This window comes from Cystoisospora suis, assembly GCF_002600585.1.
Source record: "Cystoisospora suis strain Wien I chromosome Unknown contig_174, whole genome shotgun sequence".
Taxonomy (NCBI): domain Eukaryota; phylum Apicomplexa; class Conoidasida; order Eucoccidiorida; family Sarcocystidae; genus Cystoisospora; species Cystoisospora suis.
Window position 1 is genome coordinate 111084 of NW_027152976.1, and position 22907 is coordinate 133990.

Genomic DNA, 22907 nt, shown 5'->3' on the forward strand with positions numbered 1-22907 from the left:
GGAAAAGAAGAAGATGAAGATGGTGATGATAGAAGAAAGGAGAATCGCCATAGATATGATGGACGAGACCAGGAAAGAGAGATCGAGAGACAGCTGGAAGAGACACAGGAGACACCAGCTGCGGAGAAGGAGACGGTTGCGAGGGGCGGCTTTCGGGGGGGAAGAGGAAAGAGGGAGGTCAGAGAGGAAGAAGAGTTTCAAGATGAAGACGATGAAGAAGAAGGGGAAGAAGGCAGCAGTGAGGTCCAACTTGCTTCTTCTTCTATGAAGCCCAAGGCTGCTCAGGAGCAAACAACGACTCCAGGTGAGAGAAACCAAAAGANNAGAGGGAAGAAGAAAGAAAGATGTTTTCCTTTCCTTAGGAGAAAAGACGACCAAGGATAGAGAAGAGAAAGGAGGAGTCATGGGAAGCTCAAGCAGAAGAACTCATGGTGATGAAAGAGAACAAGACATGACGATAGATAAATCAACGAAGATGGTTGCTTACCCATCGTCGAGAAGCGTCTATAAATCGGATGACATACGCGTCGCGCTTTTCCTTGTAGAGACGCATGACCAAAAGTCTCCTTCTTCAGCTGTCATGGGTACGTACGTGCTTTTTATCTTATTCGCTTGTTCTTCTTCTTTTCTGTGTTTCTTGTGGTAACCTTGAAAGATAGATGGGGCCTTGAGATTGTCGTTGTCGGCAGCATGAAAAAGCAGATCATGCATGTTTGTTTTCTCTTTCTGCTGTATGTACACTTCTCACAAGCGGTATGGACTGTGTGACGGTGGGGAGGATAAGGCAGTCACACCATCACTCGGCAGTCTTCAAGTCTATCAAGCCTATTCACTACCCATCTGACGTCCATTGCTTGTCCATCATGTGGCAAAAAGACGTCGATGATGCGATACTCGGGAGCTTCAGTCGTATAGCCATCTGTCTCTATATATCTCTCGCTCTCTCTGTATATCTTATGCGTAGGCGCCCTGCGTCCGTACTATCGTCGGGCTGAAGCGCATATATGTAGAAGATGCGTATGTGCATGCTTGTTCTGTTTCCATCAGTACGTCAAAGCTAGCGTCTAGGAGATGTCAGCAGACTGACAGACGTAGGTAGAGGTTTCAACCTGTACAGGAAGTCTTCTCCAACTGTATATACATCTCCCCGCATATCTTGCATGCAACCACCCCCTGACACAACAGTCATCTTTGGACCTCCATTCCGAGGACCTCCTCTTGTCGTAGACTCAACCGTTACGCTTCTTTTCTCTCTCTCGTTATCTGTCTATCTTCCTATCTGTCTATCTCAATGAGTGAGGGCGATGAGACTGACGTGTAGGCGGTTGTGTCCTTTCCATACAAGTTTACAGCAGAGGAGACTCTTCTCTATGTCGGTTCAGGCAGATATCCGACGATGCGGTGTATATACTCTGTGTGTGTATGCCCGTATGGACCTACATAGAGATAGTTAGATAGATAGATAGATGTATCTACCTGTCAAGCACTGCTCATACCCTATCAAGCGGGGTGGGCCTGTAGTCAGGTATACAGCTGGTCCCCGTAGAAGGTTAAGTACTGACGTTTTCCCATGACTACGCATTCATATAGATGGATGTCGAGAGATTAGAGGTCATCGTTTGTTTCGTCTTTATTTCTCTCTCTTTTTCTGTTACCCTACTTTCTAATCTTTGTCTTTCTGTTCGCCCGACCGCCCGCTCCTCTATGGTGTCTCAACTCTTTCCTTTTTTCTCTCTTATTTCCAGGGCCTCGCCCTGTAGATATACCCGACCTCCGGCTGCCTAGTGACGAAGAAGAGGAGGAGGAAGAGGAAGAATTCTCCTGGTTTGGAGCATTCGCAGGTCCTCCTCGCCAGCCACGAAGAAAGGCTCGTCAGAATGCGGGGGAATACTTAACTGCTAGAAATGTCCGACTCGCGTTAAAGCTCATTGAGAAAGCTAAACCTGATCTTCTCTTCACTTCAACTCCTCCTTTCTATCAACCTCCTGGTAAGGAGAAACAAATAAAGACCCAGATACTATAGTCATGCAGACAGAGAGAGACATCCAGGGAGAAGAGGGACCGGACAAGAGAGAACGGAATAGAAAGAGATAAACCGAGAGAGAATGAAAGCGATATATATATATATATATATGGAAAGGGAGAGAGAAAGGGCTTGAGACATTACCACTAGAGTTCTAGAGAGAAACACCTAAGGACGAGGGAGGGGAGAAAGAAGAAAAGGCGAAGGATAATCATCTGCCCATCATTCTTATCAAATTTCATGTGTTTTCGTCTCTCACTGATACACGTACTCCATCGTACGTACATCAAACACTCGCACTCCACCTATCATAGGCTGTATTGTCAAGTGCCAAGTGTACCTAGATAGATAGATAGATAGAGAGGTACATAGATAGATAGTAGGTACATGACCAACGTCATCCTGATGTTCTTCATAGATCTACCTAGACAGACCCCCGTAGATCGAGATAGATAGAGGGGATGAATAGAGAATGGTCTTGAGAAGGTCTCTGACGTATCAGCAAGATGATATCTGGAGAAAGGGGGGGTGAGTGAAGACTTCTGCACATAAAGAGATATTCCCACGATGCCTGGAAATACGCCCACATCCATGCATGCATATGTATATACAACATATCTGGATGAAAGAAAGAAAGGACAATATATATGTTCCTCCATCTTTCTTTGTTGCATCGTTTCCATCTTTTTGTCTGTCGTTCTCTTTCTTTTTCTGACTTTCCTTCTTTCTTTTTTTCTTTCCTTCTTACTCTTACGTTTCTTTTAGGAGCTGTCTCGATCTTTGGTTTCTATGCGGTGGGGTGTAACGTCATCAATACAGCTTACCTGGAGATTCGCCGAGGCAACTGCAATAATTTTGTATCTTATCGCCGTCATTCCTTCTCCTCCTCATCTTCCCATAGATCTCTAGGTTTGAATTCAGAGTGGACTAAAGCCGAGCTGTTACTTCGAGAACGAGCGAAAGAGGTTCCTATGGCATGCAGAGAGATGGGGGTATGGGAAAGGCAAGGAGATCTCGCAGCGGCTATGTCGAGAGATCGCATCCCCGATGGATTAGAATGGTGGGGTGGGGGAGGTAATAAAGATATCGACTTAGATCAAGGGACTCGAGAGGAAAAGAGAAACCGAGTCGAAATCCAATATAAAGTCCCGCCTGAAGCAACGGTAAGTCGTGCAGCGACAGATACGTATATGATTGAGATATGTATGGATAGAGAAAGAGAAAGAGATGCATGGATGATTGGGTAGAGAGGCGGGGATGGAAGAAGAAAAAACAGAAAGAGAGAAGATATTTTGACTGTGGAAGGATAGCCGGAGTTATGAAGGATTCAATGGAGATCGAGGTAGGAGGGAGAGAGTTCTTTGGAGATGGATGAGAAAGAGATCGATTTTTCAATTATCTTTGTGTTGTGGTGGATAGTCACAGGGCGTCTCTCTCTCTCTTTCTCTCCAACCTCTCTCTATCTGTTCCTGTCTGCCTTTCTCTTCTCTCACTCTCACACGCGCACTCTCTCTCTCTGTAGGGATATATAGGTAGGTGTGTCGACAGCAGGTGTCATTTTATACTTCTCTCTCCAATCAGAAAGACGTTCCCGTCAAGAGAATCGAAGAGAAGAGAGCATAAGGGTGAAAGGATAGATGACAGGAGTTCTACAGATGACACAAGCAAAGCTCGAGAGGGCGAGATGAACAGAAGAGAGGGAAGGAAATTCATGTGTCGTGTTTCTGTGCGTGTGTGTGCCTCGTACTACATGTTAGGATGGAGAGTACTGCTCTGTTGTCTTCGCGAAGTTTGATCAGGTATGGAAAAAATGGGAAAACGAAAAAGGCACACCCTTCTTCCGAGGCCGACTTTCTTTCTTTCTTTCAGTCCTCTGGACTTCTGCATGTGAATTCATTTGCATGTGCTTTCACGTGTGTCTGCTATTCGAAGCGGGGGAGGGGAAGCGAAGGATGCATGCAAACAGGAAGGAGTGAAGGAGGTATCATTCACAACTGTCTCGCCATTGCTTGACATATCCCTACCCTTGTCTATATCTCTATATGTATATTTGTAGTCATAGGTGTAGTTAGACGCCTTCGCGCCTACAAGTGCCAACATTTTCCCTATGGATTCATTTTGACGCCTCTAGAAACGGAGGGTAGAAGGAGTATGTATGTGTTTGTTTTGTCTCTGGAGCATCTGTCGTTTCAAGGGAAGACTGTCTGGGTGTGTATGTATTGAGGGTTCCCCTCTTGTTACGAGGTGCCGTAGTAAGGAAGAGATGCGAACGCACGAACGAATGAGGGGCTGGTCTATAGTCTCTTTCTTCTTCATGACTTTTTGAACAAGTGGCTCCTCTTACATGAGAGATTGAGAGTCTTCTTCGGAAGAAAGTTTTACAGAAAGCGTGCAAGTCACTTCTCCTCCACCCTTACAGCTTTCTTAGGAAAAAACATTCTCCGTGGTGTATATACATAGATAGATACATTAGTGATACATAAGATAGATAGAGTGAAGATAGGTAGATAGATAGATAGATATGGGAAGTAGAGGGAAGAGATAGAAGGTGTATGCTGTTCTTCTCTTTTCGATGTATGTATGTATGTATCAGTTCCAGTCAAGTACAACAGCCTATTTGTATTATCTCGATGATCTTCTGGGTTGTCTTTATCCTTCTTTTTCTTCTCCCTGTTTGTTGTGTGTGTGTCTTGTAGGACTGGAGATCTCAATCCAATCCTGAGCCTCGACTCCCTCCTCAGACACACTTGGCTCGTTTGCGCCTAGAAAAGGTAAGGAAGAGAGAGAACACATTCTTCTTCTCAGAGGGGAGTTTCTTCTGCTCGTTTCTAAGTGTGGATTTCTGAGGGTGGTTATGGCGACGTCGCATCTGTACGTGCTTGTTAAGCAACTAAACCCATCTCAGCTTGAGATACGATGTACATTGTCTACGCATTCATACAGGAAACGTCAGCGGGAGACAGAGGGGTTAAGGACAGACGTAGGCAGATAGATGGATTAACGGTTGATAGTAGATAGATAGACGGGCAGATGGATCATCAGGTAGGCTAACGATGGGTAGATAGATATTCGTCTAGGTGCGTCCATAATACGAATGTATTGGATACGTGGTCTCATGAAGGGCCGAGAGGATGGTGTGTTAGGGGTGGGCGTGGTGTGTGAAGAAGAGTGTGGCGTGTCTCGATGGATGGAGAGAGTGGAGTGTTCACTTGAGGTTGAGTGCTGCTGCTGCTTGTTGTTTTATGTGTTTATTTGCTTGCTAGGATTACTACGCGCATTCTTCGGAAGGAGATTCCTTCGTTGTCGGCCATCAACTCTGGTCAGTCTTCAGAGCACAGACTACAACCTTCAAGTACACGCATGTGTACGGATAGATAGATAGATAGACTAAGGATAGATAGATAGATAGATAGATAGACTAAGGATAGATAAATAGATAGATAGATAGATAGATAGATAGACTGAGGATAGATGAATAGAGAGCAGATAAGTAGATAGATAGATGAAGACTCACCATCAAGTACTTAGGTACACGTACATGGATAAAGTTTTCACCAGGTCAACATATATGTCTATTTTTCTTTCTCTTTTTTGTGGATGAGTGTATTCTGTTGCTTAGTCTGTCTGCTTGTCTGCATATGGCCTGTGTTTGTGTATATGCATGCGTCGGGTTTGTATATGTATGTATTTTGATGGAGATGTATATCATATGAATCAGGCAGCATGGAGGTTCAAGTATTTGTCTGTACACATGAATAGCCTCAGCTAGATAGATAGACAGAGAGAGAGATACCGAGCTGAGCTGGCATCATAGGTGGCGGGGTGTCATCTTGATAGAGAGCCCTGGCACAAGATAGATTGGTGGTAGACAGATAGATTTCGATCTTTCTCATGGTTTTCTTGTGTTACCAGACGTGTAGAGAGACGTGGGTTTCACCTTCCCTTTTCAAGCGTGTATCAGGATAGTATAGATAAGTGAAGCTGGATCTTTCCGGTGTACATACACGGTGGTATAGAGTATATATGATTTTCCCCCTGGGACGTAGACAACAAGAAGGTGCGGTTTTGTGCACAGAGATACATACATAAAAGGGTGAACAACATAGAGATCTTCGGTCCGAATGCATTTTCTATCTTAGATAGATAGATAGATGTCCTTGATCGTGAATGTGTTGTTTTGCTTGTTCAGGTTGTTCCCGAGGTTTCTTCCTGCTCTGTATCCAACTGTCTATACACTTGGATATCCACTTGTAGTTCGCGGTGACAATATTGAGGGCTTCGCACGTCTGCATTTTCTTTTACCTGTCTCAAAGCCTCCTTCTGCTAAGAGTAGAGGCAGGAGTCAAACCACAAGTCCATCGAGACCATCGTTGTCAAGAGCTTCCTCGTCTCTCATTCCTGTAGAGATACTTTTGAATTGGGGAGGCAACCTGAACGAGAAGCGTTTTAGATTAGATCCGTACACCGGTGAATTGCGGCATCGCCATGGAAAGCCTCCGCCTCTCTCCATCACTCGTGTAGATATAAGCATTCGATTAAGTGTGAGTCGACAACTTCTGGAAATAAAGCTGTGGCTGTAGTGCATTTCTCCGTGCTTTAAACCAAGGGAGGAAAGTCAGTTCTGTTCATATAATGTAGAGGTACATATGTTTTGTATGTAAATGGAGATACATAGGCACTTACATATCTATATATATACGTGTGTGAGTTATGTCTTTGTATGTGGAGGTGTTGTCCGTGATGGATCTGTTTGGTGGCTAAAAGAGGACGCGAAGTTTGCTGCATAGATATAGATAGATACAGGATACAGTAAAGATAGATAGATTAAGGATAGATAGATAAAGGATAGATAAATATAGATAGATAGATTAAAGATAGATTAAGGATAGATAGAAAGGTAGATAGATAGATATAGATAGATAGATTAAGGATAGATAGATAGAGGATAGATGGATAGATATATTGAGGCTAGAGGAGATGATGTATATATTTCTATAAAGGGGTCATTTACTGTGTGTATCTCTGTATCTTAGAGAATTATGTGCGCGTATGTATGTATGGGTGTAGGAAAAAGGGAGGTGTCGATTGATTAAGCAATACATGTGAATCGACCCACCCCCTCCCCGCATACACACACGGCAGGGCGTGGGGTTTGACTCTTTCTATTCACCTAAGCTATTTCTGTCACGCTCTCTCTACCTTCACAGTTTTCTTCGCTTTTCCTCTATCTTCACTGAACTCTGGTCTTGACGCAGAAGCCTATGGTTTCTCCTTCGTTCTCTATCTGTCGTGATCTTTTCTTTCACGGTGATGGTTCTGGGAGAAGAGTACAACACTTTTTTCCTGTTGCTGATGCATGCGCGTATATTAACTAACCGTCTTCTCTCTCTTTCCTGAGGGAGTCGACGTCGTCTGGGGTCTATCAATCGTTGTATCGCGGAAGGATACTTTTTGTGCCTTTGATCTTTTCCTGAGTCTGGGAAGGTAGATATTCGCAAGAGATCCACATCCTTCATACACGACATCACTACGACCACAGTGTACATACACCACCACGAAATGTGCACCTCTGTACTTCTTCATTTGAACTCTCCTATTTCTCTGAAGTCTTTTCCAGTTGTAGAAGATATTGTGTTATGTTGTTCTGAGGCATGCCTATTCTCTGGTATACATGTATACATGTATATATTTACATAGACACATGCACATCTGTATATGCATGTATGTTGTATGTTTTACTTCTGTTCTCCAGAGATCGAGCTTGGAGCTTCCCCGTGGACGGTTTCTTTTGAAAATCTACGAGGGAGGCGACTTGTTCCATCATGCTCTTTCTCAAATCTTCTCCACTGCTGAAGGGCAAATAGAAGACGAAGAAGCGAATGAAGAAGAAGGAAAAGCAATGAGTCGAGAGAAAGATGCCTCTATTCTTCTCTTATCTGGAAAGATTTCAACCGGACCCGAAGCTGCAGATGATTCGGAGACTGGATATAATAGCCTTGTGAAAGGAAAGAGAAGAGGCATGATAAGAAGAAGGTTGAAGAGTCAGACAAATCATATGAATGTATCTACTCCGGAGTATACAGCCAGTTTCGTTCGTATCGATCCCTATAATGTACGTGGCTCAGCTGATGTCTCCGTCACGTCACTCCTAGGAAGAACTCTTCGCGTTGAATGGCAAAGCGATAATGATATGGAAGACCATGAAGAAATAAAAGAGGAGAAGACACAACAAGAAGAAGAGAAGAAGAAAGTCGGAATCCCCGAAGAAAAGGAAGAAGAGAAGGTTTCAGAAGAGAGAGTAGTCGGTTACGCTGTCATAGGTGGATCTTTACATACACCTCGAATCGAACAATATGTAAGAGAACAAGTGAAGCCTTCTCTTCATCTCTCAGGTCAACAGCACATCGCCAAGAAAGAAGAGATAAGAATCCACCAGAATAGTAGTAATAGTAGTAGTATTAGTAGTAGTAGTAGTGAGACACCTCATGGTAACCAAGGGGAACATTCTGTATCTTCCTACGTTACTTCTCTTGTGTGTGTCTTCCGTGACGAAGAAGGTAGAGATCCTTCAAGTCTCTCTAAGAAGGAGGGAGGCACACAGAAAGGTGGAGTTGTTCATGAAGAAGAGAAAGGTGATGGTAAGAATGTGAGAAAGAAAGACGAGGAAATGACTCCTACTCCTTCTGTAGAGGAAAAGAACAAGAAGATGACGGATTCAACGATTCCGTCTGTAATGAAACTGTCTCCAGCAGTTCAAGCTGCTGATACTCTCTTACAAGAGATTGCGGGGTATCTACGATTAACGTTTGCTATAGAAGGTGAACCTAAGAGACTAGAAGATCAGACAAAGGGCAATGCTTCAGACAAAGAACATCTAAAAGAGAAAGGCGATCAGGAAGATGGGAAAGAAAGCTTTCTTAAAGGCCATGCGCACATGCATGCAGAATTATGCGGTATCAAAATGACGACCTCTCCATCTCGACCTTTACTTACTCTCAAGGTAAAACATACCAGAAATTGCAAGAGAAAGAAAAATGATCTTTTTCGCTTCAATCTATAAAGAATTCAACCAGTCTAGAGTGATGTTTCTTGGAATCGATTAGGAGATGATAGAAAGAGATAGGTAACTCCCCAGCTAGAAATAGCTTCTGCACCAATGATGATAGCTGCAAGGTCTATCTTCTCTAGGGTTGCTTGTGCGGTTTTCAGGCTGCGTTGCGGCTTGGTGGTATCTAGCATGTATTAGAGGACGCTCAGAGGTCTTCATATCGGCATCAGTCCGGTATATAGACACTCGACTGGAGGCGAACGGCTGATCATTGCCGCGGATGGCCTTATCAGATGTATTTTGAGTTTTGGAAAAGCAGCGCGGTGCGACACAGACTGTCCGCAACTGGATGGGTCATTCCTAGGGTGATAGTTCGGACCACTTCGGAAATATCTAGTCATAAAGAGACGTCAGCCTTCATTCCCGGTCAACAGTGTGCCTCGGCTATACGCCCAGGGTATTCCATATGTCTATCTGAATCCATTCACCTAACTCGCTTTCCAACGCTTTTTTTCCTTAGCTTTTTAGTCGACTGAGTCTAGTCTATCCTCTTTGTCTTGAAACCTTGCATGTCTATACAACTCCATTCCTCCCTGTATATACACACCACTCTATGAATAAAGAGAAGATACGCTCAGCTACTGTCTTCAGGACTCACGTGTTGAACCTGTCCGTGTGTGCGGTATGCCCCCTCCACCATTTCTTTTTCGAGAAGTGTGTTTTTTCCTTGGCATGCAGTTCCTCTTTTCTAAGTCTAGTTTCTTTGCATGCAGTTCCTCTTTAGAGACCAAGTCTGTCTAGGGGGTCTCTGTTTTTCTGTTTGCATGCAGTTCCATGAAGACTGTTGTCCCCCTCAAGTTTTAGTCCCAGTCAAGTCACATAGAAGAGTGTTGAAGCCGAGCTCAAGACTCCTTCAATCGACAACGTGGCGATGGTTTGACGTTTTGCTAGGGGGAGGGAAGACCTCAGGGAAGATCAAGAAAGAAACAAGTACCTGCTGGAAGCTTCGCCCGGGAAGTTCTCCAGGTCTAAGGAATTGTCGATGTGGACCAGGTAAGAACCTCCCCTCGTCGGCAAGTAGCGAGAGAGAGATGAGAGGAGTGAGTAAAGAGAAGAGATGCTTGACTTCGGATTCACTTGAAATGTTACCTGCTAATAGAGGGCGAAGACTAAGGGAGTACATAGGGAAACTCTTGTGGAGTATGTCTTCGAGCTTTGTGTGTGATGCACGAAGAGGATACTTCGATTGTAAGTTTCCCTTTATTTATAATTTTGTCTCTTTCATGTCTCTCTGCTGGCTTGTTTTTCTTTCTCTTCATCTTCAGTCTTTTACCTACTCATAGATCGTCTTTCCTTGCTTCTGTACAAGTGACTCATGACTGTCCTGCTGTGATGGATGATGTAGGTGCCGTCGTGACCGTATCACCTAGTCACGCGAGTGAACTTGGCTGGACTTCGTCGTCTGCTTCCTTCAGTCCTTTCTCATCGAAAACGTTCTTTCTTCCTCCGACTGATATAAGAGACTCACAGGGGAACCGACACTTGAGCTGCTCCTTAGGGATTGTTCCTCCTTATCCTGGTCATGGAGGTCGTCTGCTTCATTCGCAACTTGAGGATCGAAAGACACAGGGAGGTATTCCTCGATCTTTACCGCCAGCCACTCCAAACCCTCTTCCTTTTCTCTTGAAATCTCTCAATCCTAGAGATACATCGGCATCGGCGTCGTCCTTGTTTCTCTCACGATTTGTATGTGGGACACCTACCCAACCTAGCTGGAGAGAATGGAGAAAAGTCCATCCTCTAATGTCAACCTTGAATATCCGTGAGGAGAAGAAGAACAAGAAAGAAGATGAAGAGATGAAAGCATCTGAGGCGAATCATGGAGTTGAAGGAAACCCGGATGAAAACAAGAATAAGGCTGCAGATAGGACAAAAAGAGAGACCGAGAAGGAGCAGAAGAGATCTCGAGGAGGAGGAGGAGAAGAGAAAGAAGGTTCTTCAGCATCTATCGGAAGGAGTCGTATAGCTGACATTGTCGCGTTTCTCGAGTCAGCTAATGAAACATCTGATGACGATGATCTTACGCTTGATCCTAGACTTTATATAGCTCTTCTTCTTGCTCTAAGTAAGCTTTTCTTTATCCTGGACTCTTTTTCATCTCTATCTTTCTCTTTTATGGGTGTCGTAGTAGTCGTATCTACGGATCTATAGAGGGCGTAAGGGTCACGAAGTACTAGGTAGGTGGATGTACGTCTTCTAAGGTTGTCCAGGAGTAGATTCACTTCCTTGTGGTGTCTTCACCACAAATCAAGAGACACATACATACACACAGAACAAGGTGAGAAAAACGACTCAGTGAGATAGAAGCAACAGGAAAACCATGTGGGTGTACGTGCATGTGCGGAATCCTCTTTGGTGTATGTACACCTCGTGGAATTGTGTCGCCAGTCCAGGAGGAGTGGCAGTGGATGAGATGAGATTTAGAAAAAGCAAAGCTCACCGAGAATAATGACGTAACGAACATCTATGTACCGTGACCCGGTACAGTGTCGATTTACCATCTATCCCTTATCTCTCTACTTGTCTATGTACCTGCCTATCTATCTATCTATCTATCTATCCATCTGTCTACTTATCTATCTGTCCATCTACTTATCTACCTATCTATATTATCCAGTAGACATTGTTCATGCAGTTCGTAGATCGTTGTAGCTGAGCTTTGTTTCACGCGAACTACTAGGAAGAAGAAGAAGAAGACTAGCCATACGTAGAGCTGGCAGTGGTAGAACGTCTCAACTGTCGTGTCGACTACTAGAGTTTTTGAGAAAGAAATACAACTACCAGGGAAGTGCCAGTTCTTTGGTCGGAAAAGAGAGAGAGATATCATGTCAATAAAAGTGTGGACTTGTTTGGGCCTTCTTTTCAGTGTTTTCTAAGACTATAGAACATTCATTCCTTCAGCATAAGAAGATGGCGTTGTATTCTTGTCTGTCTGTGTTCTCAGTTGGCGGAGTGTGTATTGTCTCTCCTTGTATTATCTCCCTTTACAATTGCTATAAGCACCCCCGAGATTGTGGTCGGGGTGTCCGGTCTTGGTGCTGCTACTGTTGTTTGGACCGACATACAGCAGTCCATCCTCATCCTATATCACATGACGATACATCTACTAGTGATTCAGGTCTCTTCGATGTTGACGAAGGACAAGAAGAAGAAGAGGAAGCGTTCTATGAACAAGAAAAAGCGCACCTTTCTATGGGAGGAGGGGTTCATGGTCATCAGATTGATCCACGTTTTGACAGGCTTTCTCTAAAGAAACAAAGGAGTGAAGCAACAGATCACTCGAAGAGTACGACAACAGGTAGCGGGACTGTAGCGGCAGCTGTCATGTCTACTGTAGTTGGCGCTGGTACCTTGTCAAGGGGTATTTCAGGAGGAACGACTAGCAATGCTGACTATGAGCCGTTCTTCGCTATTACAGGAGATGATGACGTGGATGAAGATGAAGACCATGAAGGAGAAGGGACCGAGCATATCAACCATCATATGTTCACCTGAAAGAACGACCGAAAGAGAGGGAAAAGAATAACAAAGAAAGAAGAATCTGTCGGTAAATGCTCTATGGTCTACGGGCAGGATAGAATAGAGAAGGGAATACATAAAACTACCCGACACGTGCTCATATCGCAGGCAAGAACATACTACGAAAGCGTGTGCTCGAAAGAGAGCCCGCTCCGACAACGCTTCTTAATCAAAACGGGTTTCTTCTCTCTGGGCGATGACGTAGGACAAGAGCCAGAGAAACCCTTTTTAGTTAAGCGAGGAGTTGCACGGCTAGTAGACCGGAACAAGCGTCTTTGTCAGTGCATAATTAGGCATAGGCGATTTCGAATACCATACCAGTCCAACCGAGAGAGAGAAAGACAGCGAAGATATCAGAGAGAAAAGGGGGAAAAGAACGAGGAAGCAGTGACTTTTCAAGTTTTATCAATTTGAACTCGGCAAAGCCGGATTGTTTCGTCGTATTGTTCCTGGGAAACCCGAGTGGTCGCAACTCGGTCTCTGTCCTTCAAAGGAGGCAGATATTGTCGTTTGACTCAGTGGCTCCTTAATCCTCTGCATGCAAGTCGTGTAGGCAGAATTTGAAGTGGCTTTGTAGAAACTTTTGCTAGTGCAAGGCGTAGTGTTCTTCAATGAGAACAACAAAGCCTCTTGTTTGTGCGAGTTCAGGAGTCTCTAAGTTAGCTGCTGTTGTCGAGGGTCTTCGTCCCTCAGGAGGCCGATTTGAAGTGGCGAGAAGTCTGTCCTGGTGGCAGACGGTGTTGGTGTCCTATTCTCTTCTCATCTGGCTAGCTTTGTTTTGTGCCGGTTTTTGTTCTCGGGGACGAACAGATGAAGGCCAGCGGTCTGGCAGTTCCCCGTTCATCCGACTACTTCTGCAAGATGGCTTGTCGTGTCTAAAGGGCACTACGCGGTCACTCACGCGTTGTCGTGTTCAGAGAAAAGCAGGGAGAGGAATGGTTACCCACGACACGCGAGAATAGCGGAGAGTAGTCAGGGGTAGACTGTCAGGCCTGTACGATGGGTATGACATCTCCGCGTCTTTTTCTGTATCTAGGCGGTTCTGCCGAGCTGGAAATATGACACTTTCAACACTTCAGTGCAAGAATTCAAAATACGTCTCCGGTCAGATAAGTGAACTGTTTCTCGAGCTACGTAGACAGTTGTAGTTCCTCGCTTTGGCTAGACGTCTCACCCCGGGTGCCTGTACGCCACAACAAGGGTCCTGCTGCGGGACACACAACCCTCATATGACTGGCTGACTGAGAGGTGGGCTCGCCAACCGGGGCTTTTCAAATCCTGAGATACGCGCAAGGGCAGCACGAAGTGCAGTCCATCCAGCACTGGCTACGAAGGAGAGCCCTCCAAACTCCCAGGGAAGTCCTTCGCAGGCCAGGCCGCAGATTAACAACTCCACAGCTCAGGATGCTACATAGAGAATCCTAAACACGGCTGCTACTTTTCGTTGAGTTGTGCTGACCGCCCAGGCGCCTACGCTTCAGTGGGGAGGTTGAGCCGTTCATGAGTATAGCCGTCGAGACGTGATATCGCCGGTATTGGTATCTGTATACCCCGGTAGAGGTAGATGATATCTCCGGCTCCGTGATTAGCCACTTGGGGTGGGCCTTCTGCAACAGGCCCAGAATTACGGAGAAGTCTTCGTTCTCCGTTCTCCCCGTAACCTCGTCTCCAGCAACAGTCCGGCCGAGGTTTTTTCGTTTCTAGTGCATGTCTCGACTGCATGCAGTCCCGAGGTAGCCGTCCCAACGACGGAGACACCCCGCTGTTTCTGTTTTCTTCTCTGAATGCCATACTACTCCACAATACCTGATGTGACTTCCGTACCTTTCGAGCTCTATTTCTTCGTGCCTGCGACCTGCTCTCATTTGTAATTTATGCCGTCTCCTGTGGATGTCTTGAAGTGCGCGCTCTTCACTTCGTTGGTTCCGATTGACTTCCAGAGAGGTCGTCCCTTGTTTCTGTTTTAGGTCCCCTTTCTGAGGCTTCTTCCCTCATCTCGATTCTGAACTTCTTCATGTTCCTGTTCTGAGTATCTTGCTTTTCCGCAGCCACAGCAGCTCCACAAGTCCCGTGGAGCGCGACAGGCCGCCTTCCCTTCCTGTGCTCTGAACAGTCCAGTCTTTGTCCTGGTGGGTCGTTGTCCTTTCGTTTGCTGCCGAGACAGCGAAGTCATCTTACTTTTTCGTAGATGTCTTGTCGACGTTTGTGTTTTTTCTCTTTCTGTATACCTTTCCGGCAGATTTCGTTAATCCCGACGTCTTCGCGACTGCGAATCGAAGACGATTCAAAGTCTTTCCTTGTGCCTGGACCCCAGAAATCTCTTCATTCTCCTACCCGATCTCTCATCTCTCATACCTTGTCTCAGCGCCTCTTCTCCTTTTGTTCTCTTGTTACCTCTCCTCCTTTCCGAACATCTTTACCTGGTACTTCACCAAAGAAACAAGGAGTTTCTGTACAAGCTCTAATCCCTCCATCTTCTTTCTTTTCTTCTCCTCCACTACGGCCAGCCCTCGGTACCTTTCTCTATTCTCACTCTCTTTCCAGGTGTCAACCTCTCTCATCCGAGTGTAGTCGCTCTTCTTTTCTATCTATTCTTACCTTCTCAACAACAGTCTCCTCATACACCCCTCGTGTTACACCTGCACACCGACGCCTCTTACCTGAGACTTCTCTCTTCAAGGCAGCCTTAGACTTGAAGCAAAAGACTAGCGCCTGCTATTGCTTGCCCTCCAAGAGACATCTTTCTTCACTACCTTCTTCTCTTCATTCGAGCGAGTCTATTCTCCAGAAGAAAATGGCGACGAAGAAAGGTATGTAGTTATTCTGTTCATGAAATATGAAGGAGTCGAGTAGCATGCTTCTGTCTATAGAATTGGTGATCTTGGCGATCCATTCTTGCTTTGAAAGGGTTTAGCTTCTCACCGAAACGCCCGTATACAATCTCTTCTTCATACAGTCTCTCTATATCACCATTCCCATCAGAACTCTCGGCGGTATATCTATCTATCCATACGGAGGACTTCTATTGAACCTGTTCTATACAACAACGAAGGAAGAGTCCGGGGCTCTCGCTCCGCTCGTAGGAGGTCTCGGGTGTGACTGGACAGTCTATACCTTTCATTTTCTCTCAGGTCTTGCCCTTCATAGGAACGCGATCAATCCATTTTCTTCAACAGATGGATCAACTCTTGGTAAAAAGAGACATGTTGCAGCTTCTTGCGGTGTCCTCTCTTCTCGAGAATTTCATACAGTCTAAGACAGATGCTTTAACGTCCTCTATAAAGTGAAGTGTTTTCCGATTTACAGCTGAAGCCGTATTGTCCTCATTCGACGTCTTTCTGTCCACCATTTATCGAGTAAATGGGGGCTGCATGCGGGGCACATGGCATTGACTAACTGTAGAGGAACTTTGGAACTCTTCACCGATCGTCTGGTGTACTTCACTTCTTTAGTTGTTTCTATCTCCTTCGTGTTATCTCTTTGAAATATGTCTAATGTGTTGAGAGGATAAGAATGCCAGGAGATCGATCGTACCATCGCGAATCATTCTACATGATGTAAGCGTCAGATCTCCTAACGTGTGTTTCTCTTTCTCTTCTGTCTCATGTATCTTCTCTATCTATCTATCTATCTATCGATATCTCCCTCTCTACATACGTAGTTCAGTCCTGTTGTGGCTCTTTTGTTTCTCTTGCTTTTCTCCTTCAGTGATGACCGGTCCTATGGCAGCGGCTTACCAGCCGGCAGAAGTTGAGAAGGAGTGGTATGCTTGGTGGGAGAGAGAGAATTTCTTTTCTCCAACGGATTTAACTCTTCACCAAAGAAATCTTTCTACAGGACTTCCTTCGCCTACTACCTTATCATGTCCCACTCAGGAGAAAGAACAAGAATCTTCTTCTCTTTCTTCTTCGTCACCCTCCCCACCTTCTCCTCCGTCTTATCGCCTAGCCGAGACAACGCAACCAGGCAATAAGTTTGTTATGGTCATCCCGCCTCCCAACGTCACAGGCTCTTTACATATTGGGCATGCACTTACAGGCTCTATTGAAGATGCCTTAGCTAGATGGTGAGAACAAACAGCCAGATTCTCCATACATACATATTCATGCATCCCCATACATGTTCATACACACATGTGTACAGAGAGACATCTGGCGTCATGCAGCACATGTAAGTAGTTGTCTCGAGTTGATATATCCACACCTGTTGATGCATATGTATGTCTATACGTGGGAAGGCATGTATTGGGTTTGTAGATTACTCGCATAGACAACTGTGACGTTCCGTCATATCTTGTTGCTACATATGGATGACCAGTCCTTCCCCCGGGGTTCCTGCTGAGTATGCGCGACTTCTCGTACAGGAACTCCCAGGTGAACGCCATAACTTTAAGCTTCTCAAGGAGCTAACTTGAGAGAGAAATTAGCCGCTCCGTGCCTTTTCAACTTCATCCTATCTTAGTGTGTGTATTGTTTCGCTGCTTGTGAAGGTAACTATCGGTCTTGTCTCTCTCAAGGACGAGAGTGTGTCTGTAATCTCTTGAGTCAGTTTCTTCTTACACACAGAGAATTACAAGAACTTCTTCTTTGTCACCTCATAAGGAGACTCCAATCGCGAGAGGTGTATGTACAGTAGAAGTTTTTTTTCTCAAGGTTTCCAACTCACCAACGTATCACCCGCAAGAGCAGGAGAGAGGGAGGGGGGTGTGGACATGCGACTATCGAACTACCTTGTGGAGACTGATATCGATAGAGGATTTTCTCCTCTGTTCGTTTGAGATGTCTTCTCTCCTGAAAAGATCCTTCTGTCCCACCCCTCTTGTGTGTTCTTCAGGAACCGAATGAATGGCAAAGTCGTTCTATGGGTCCCAGGAGCCGACCATGCAGGTGAGTGCAAAGGCTGCTAAGTAAGCAAACTGGTCTATCGGTCGATGCATCCATCCTTCCGTTCCCTTTGTACGGACTGGCAGTCTGTGTAAGGCAGCGGAAAGCCACACCTGTAGTACCGTTTCATCATGGTTCAAGACGGGAGAACCTCTATGTGTGACGATAGATAGATAGATTACAGCTAGATAGATTAAAGAGAGACAGATAGGTAGATACGCACTTTTGATATTTGTATCTAACAATAGGTACATTCTACTTGACTCACTGTTTCTGGTTTTATACGTTTATATATCTGCTTAGACTCTTCAGTTGCATGGCGTGTTCCGAAGAGTCTTTCACCCTAGCTCCGATACCAACAAGTTCGAGGGGCGTCTGCTTGTTTCGTATTGAGGCCTCCATCAAGTTCTGAAAGTGTTTCAACGCATGCAAGAGCCTCCCGGCTCCGAGAACACTCGGTCACTTTTTTAGCCTACACTGCTCTTTTGTGCCGTTCTGTCATAGGTATAGCAACCCAGAGTGTTGTAGAGAGGGTTTTAATGAAGGAAGGAAAGTCTCGTCACGATCTAGGAAGAGAAGCTTTCGTTCAGAAAGTCTGGGAGTGGAAACGTCAGTATGGAGATACGATATGCAATCAGCTACGGTAAGATCACCTCAAGAAAGAGAAGAGGTGTGCTATGCAACCTGTATCTATCTATTTTCGTGGATACAGAACTCCCTCTCCATATCTCTATATATGTCTCTCTTTCTATCGAGAGAGCTATAATTCTGTGTATCTTTTTAAAGTGTATGACTGCTCCACCATATCTCTACATATATCTCTCTTTAGGACGAGAGATGTATCTGTGTATTCATCGATACCTGTTCGTCTGCCAAGAAACTATTCATCTATCTAGACGAAGACCTTCTCATGGCTACTGTCCATTCGACTCAAAAATACATACATCGGCACTTCCTCAAGATGAATTTGCTGATGTATTACGCGTGCATCCCCTGGCTGGATTTTATTCGTCTCTCTCTCTGTCCCTTTCTTTCCATATGCATATGTATATTTACGCGCGTTGCATGGTCGGTGTCTGTATAGATATACTCTTGGGGCTCCCTATGGTCTGGGGGTTCGCTTTCCCGTGACTACGTAGTACGTGTATCAATCGGTTGATCCGCCTGTCTCCCTCCCACCATCGCCTGGTCCCGACGGCGTTCGTATTTCAGTCCTAGCTAATACAAATGTGTCTACGTGAATGTGATAGAGGCAGGTCACTTCGATTGTGTGGACGGCGGCTCACAGTGCTTTTCTTGGCCAACCTCTTCAACACTCCTCCCAGAAGGAGAGAACGTGTATAAACCTCTATGTATATTTTGTATGTGTACTTGTGTAAACCCACATAGCGTTAACAATAGAGCGGCCTTCGTAGTAACCTGATCGCTGTTCACGGTAAGAAGGTGTCCATCGCTGTTGCTGTGGCACAACGTCTAGAATGTGTATATATCTCTACCTACATGCTATTATATATGCACGTATATATCTAGTATATATACGCACGTGTATAGCAGAACGGGGGAGATAGTTCACGGGAGGTAACTATGGAGTCATCCTGCTCGGAAAAGCATGCGACACATTGGCTGTACATCATGGTGGATGTCTTTTTCTTTCTTCGTCTTCTTTGTCTTATGGTTTTCTTCTTCTTCTTCATGCTGCAGACGTATCGGTAGCAGTGTTTCCTGGCCTCATTTCTCCTTCACACTGGACGAGAAACTTTCAAGGGCAGTCGTTGAAGCTTTCGTACGCCTCTACGACGCCGGCCTTATCTACAGAGAAGAAAGGTAGACATTTCCACATATCTATACATGTGTGGATACGCATGCGGAGTTCGCTAGACATCGTAGTGAGGGATCGTCTCAGGCAACTGGAAAGCCAAGAGGGGGATGGATGTGTGTTGAAGGGGCACCTCCAAGGACAGGATAGAATACATGATCTTCTTCTTGTTGTTTGGATTTGTCCATCGGTCGAATACTAGAAGGAGACAGACTGAATGAAAAGCGTAGACAAGGTTTACCTGCTTTTGAGGAGCTCCTCATAGTCGATATTCATCACACGCCCCCTTCCACACAACGTCCTTTTGTGCCCTTTTTATCTTCATTCTTCACTCAACTGCAAGCGTGGCTTCTATCTCTAGTGTAGCATCTCTCCTTTCTGCTTTCAGACTCGCCGACCCCCCTCAGACATGTAATGCATGCATGCACGAAGAGCCCAGTCGTTTTCTAATTAGGTCACCACTGCATTTGTGTGTCTGTCTGTTGTGCTGTGATCTCTCAAGAGTATCTGGCAACAGTGAAGAAAGCTGTTTGTTTTTTTTTCTTTCCATGGTTATTCTTCTTCTGTTTGCTCACTCTCCCGTTCTTTCTTTCTTTCTTTCTCTTTTCTCTTTCAATCTAGGCTTGTCTCGTGGTCACCCTTTCTTAAGACAGCTATCAGTGATATTGAAGTTGATGTGGAGGAAATTGACAAGCCAAAGAAGATCACTATCCCAGGTATGTTGTTTGCAGTCTATCGAGTGCATGCAGTCGCCTCTTCGCTCGCGGTATGCTACGCGGGGCTTTGCTGAGTCGAACTTTTCATGCTCTTCGAGAAAAACACTTGAAATAGTAGAGGGAGATGTGTTTCGCTTTTTGCTCTTCGGCTCTGTAAAAGAAAAACTTCGACGGGTTCTCATCTCTCTCCCCTGTGCCACTGTAGATGAGCGGAACGGGAGACAAGCCTGTGCAAGAAAGGGAGCGACATGCATGCGTTTCTGATAGGGGCTCAGCCGTCATAGTAGCGTGTGAGTAGACATGACTGTATGGAGGTACACAGAAGGTGATACGTGATGTCTTCATCTGGTGCATCTCGTGTTCTGTCATCATAGGCCTCTCAGAGTCTTTTCTCAGGCTGCTGAGACGTCCCTGGCCCTTTCTTCTCCTTCTATCATGGGAAGTGGCAGTGATTCTTCTTTCTCGTCTTCCCAGTGTGTTGATATGCATGCCCTATACCACTCATACGTTTGTGCATTGGAAGAATACATAAGTAATGCCGGAGACCCCTTTGCTCTGCCAGATAGCACTTTTCTGTGTACCCTGATAAGATCGGATTCTTTTTCTACTCATCTCATCCTATGTCCCTATCGAGAGAGCTAGATATGTATAGAGGTGGAGATATATATGTATGTAGGGAGATATATATATATATATATATACATGTGTGAGTACAGATACAGGGCCCCTTACGTGGGTTAACCAGCGAAGAGTTTTTATATCCAACGTCTTCTCCCCCCCCCTCGTTGTTCCTTGTTCTTTCTCAGGCTTCGAGTATCCTGTAGAGGTTGGATATCTATGGCACTTCTGGTATGTAGTTGAAGGAGGAGGTCGCCTCGAAGTAGCGACGACACGTATTGAGACAATGCTTGGAGACGTTGCTGTAGCCGTCAATCCTACGGATGAACGATATAAGGTAAGTACGTCTCTCCACATCTTCTCTGCTAAGAGTCTAGTTCTTTCTTCTTCCCCCGCTTTCACCGGCAAGGGAACTGATGTGTTTGAAGTAGAAGGAGTAGCGACTCTTCTCTAGGCTGAACGGGTGGGCGGCATGCTATAGAACGACTTCTCTCGTTCTTATCCCTACGATAACGACTACAATGGCTATGACAGAAGGGGGAAGCGGGAGGGGAAAGGGACTGCCTGTCTGTGTGGTGTACATACACCTTGAGGAGAAGGGCGACATGCAGGAAGTACGCTAATATAGGAGAGAATGTGAAAGTCTGCTTGTCTCGTCTTCTTCTCTTATTTTCTTTGGAAGGAAGCAAGAAAGGAAAGAGAAGAAGAAAGAGAGGCGCCGCGAAGGACAAGAAACAAAGTGCAGGAAGCATCACGGTAGAAGACTTTGAAGAGATATCTCTCCGTTCTGTTTTTCTCTGCGTGGTCTTTGTGTCCTAAAGACCTTCAAGACGTCAACCTCCATCTTCCGTGAATTGAATTCTTCTCTTTGTATGGATCCTTTCTCTCTTCGCACTTCATTTCCCTGGTTCTCTCTTTCTTGTTCTTTCTCTCCTTTCAGAGTTTGATAGGGAAGAAGCTGAAGCATCCTTTCTTCCCTGAACGGGAGATGATTGTTGTAGCTGACGAGCATGTAGATGCCTCATTCGGAACAGGAGCTGTGAAGATCACCCCTGCTCATGATAAGAACGATTTTGCTATTGCCAAGCGCCATAGTAAGGAAAGAAAGAAGAAGAAGGAGAAGATCTTGTCGAGGAAAGAGATGAAGTCGTGCACGTTTCTCTATCTAGATTTGTCTCGGGAATCAAACGAAACCTCACCATTAAAGAAGTTTATTATTCTTCTAGACCCCTTCCTGTTCTCTTCGTGTCTCCGTCTCTATCGTACTCTCCTTCTCTTACCGTCCGTCTCTTATCTTTCTCTTCCCCTCTTTCCTATCTTTCTTCTTTTCTACCTCCCCCCCTGGTGGGCCTTCGCTCTCTCTTACATGTTTGTACGTCGTGCACTCAGACGTTCTACATAGGTGTGATATAGAGCGAGGCTGAGGCCGAGACACCATGGTGTTGGCGTATGGTTCTTCTTTTTCTGTTGATCGGGATTGCTTCTTCTTCTTCTTCGTGGTCAGACAGACTTCCACGCACGAAAGGACGGAATGGATAAGAGCTCCTTCGTATCTGTCGCGAATGAAAGATAGACAAGATTCATAAACACAAGAGGAAAGAAGAGAAGGATCTAGATATATCTCCTGGAAAAGTCATCGTAGATCAGATATGTAGAGTCTTGTAAGGATAGTAGCACCACGCGCCGGTACGGAAGGCTTCTGCTATGCTCCCCATGAAACGAATCACCCAGAGAAGTCACTTTTTGAACTCTTATCACCTGGAATGGAAGTCTTTTTCTCTCATTATTCTCTTCTCATCCTCTCTTATCTCTCCACTTCTCTCTTTCTTCCCCTATCCATCACATTCTTACCCCTTTCTTCGATGTTGTTCTTTATACAGCGATCTCTATGGCCTGTTTACTTAGTTCGTATGTGTTCCCTTTTTCTCTTATGATCTCCCCGTGCATCTGCAGATCTCCCGTCCATCTCTGTCTTCACACTCGATGGGAAGATCAGCGAGGAGGGAGGAATCTTCGCTGGTCAGCATCGATTTGAGTGTCGATTCAAGATCCAACAAGCTTTGAAAGACCTTGTAAGTTTCCTATCTTCCTCTTCTTCTCTCCTTTTCACTTCTTTTCATGTTCCCTAGACAGTTAGGAGAAACACCACTAGTTCTGTCTTCGTTGCTACAGGGTTAAAGAGTCCTGTCAAAGGCATTGTCTGTGTGATAGATAGATAGATAGA

At 45.2% G+C, this 22907-nt stretch overlaps 2 protein-coding genes across 2 annotated transcripts in view; both read left to right on the top strand.

Moving 5' to 3' along the window:
* CSUI_000423 (zinc carboxypeptidase) overlaps positions 1–13575 on the top strand; it is a 20508-nt gene extending 6933 nt beyond the window's left edge. Inside the window, exons 7-17 of the mRNA XM_068060657.1 lie at positions 1–584; positions 1746–1988; positions 2789–3186; positions 3781–3822; positions 4720–4794; positions 5287–5342; positions 6213–6564; positions 7776–9023; positions 9902–10124; positions 10477–11196; positions 12076–13575. The exon at positions 1–584 is cut by the window's left edge and continues 402 nt beyond it. Of these exons, the coding sequence (XP_067927379.1) occupies positions 404–584; positions 1746–1988; positions 2789–3186; positions 3781–3822; positions 4720–4794; positions 5287–5342; positions 6213–6564; positions 7776–9023; positions 9902–10124; positions 10477–11196; positions 12076–12626 (4089 nt within the window). The 5' untranslated portion in view covers positions 1–403 and the 3' untranslated portion in view covers positions 12627–13575. The remainder of the gene's footprint in view (positions 585–1745; positions 1989–2788; positions 3187–3780; positions 3823–4719; positions 4795–5286; positions 5343–6212; positions 6565–7775; positions 9024–9901; positions 10125–10476; positions 11197–12075) is intronic.
* A 127-nt stretch (positions 13576–13702) lies between these two features.
* CSUI_000424 (valyl-trna synthetase) overlaps positions 13703–22907 on the top strand; it is a gene marked incomplete at its 3' end in the record, with an annotated part of 9745 nt that continues 540 nt past the window's right edge. The window contains exons 1-10 of the mRNA XM_068060658.1: positions 13703–15460; positions 15782–15841; positions 16359–16716; positions 17484–17536; positions 18038–18176; positions 19235–19357; positions 19971–20065; positions 20872–21020; positions 21624–21777; positions 22637–22755. Of these exons, the coding sequence (XP_067927380.1) occupies positions 14839–15460; positions 15782–15841; positions 16359–16716; positions 17484–17536; positions 18038–18176; positions 19235–19357; positions 19971–20065; positions 20872–21020; positions 21624–21777; positions 22637–22755 (1872 nt within the window). The 5' untranslated portion in view covers positions 13703–14838. The remainder of the gene's footprint in view (positions 15461–15781; positions 15842–16358; positions 16717–17483; positions 17537–18037; positions 18177–19234; positions 19358–19970; positions 20066–20871; positions 21021–21623; positions 21778–22636; positions 22756–22907) is intronic.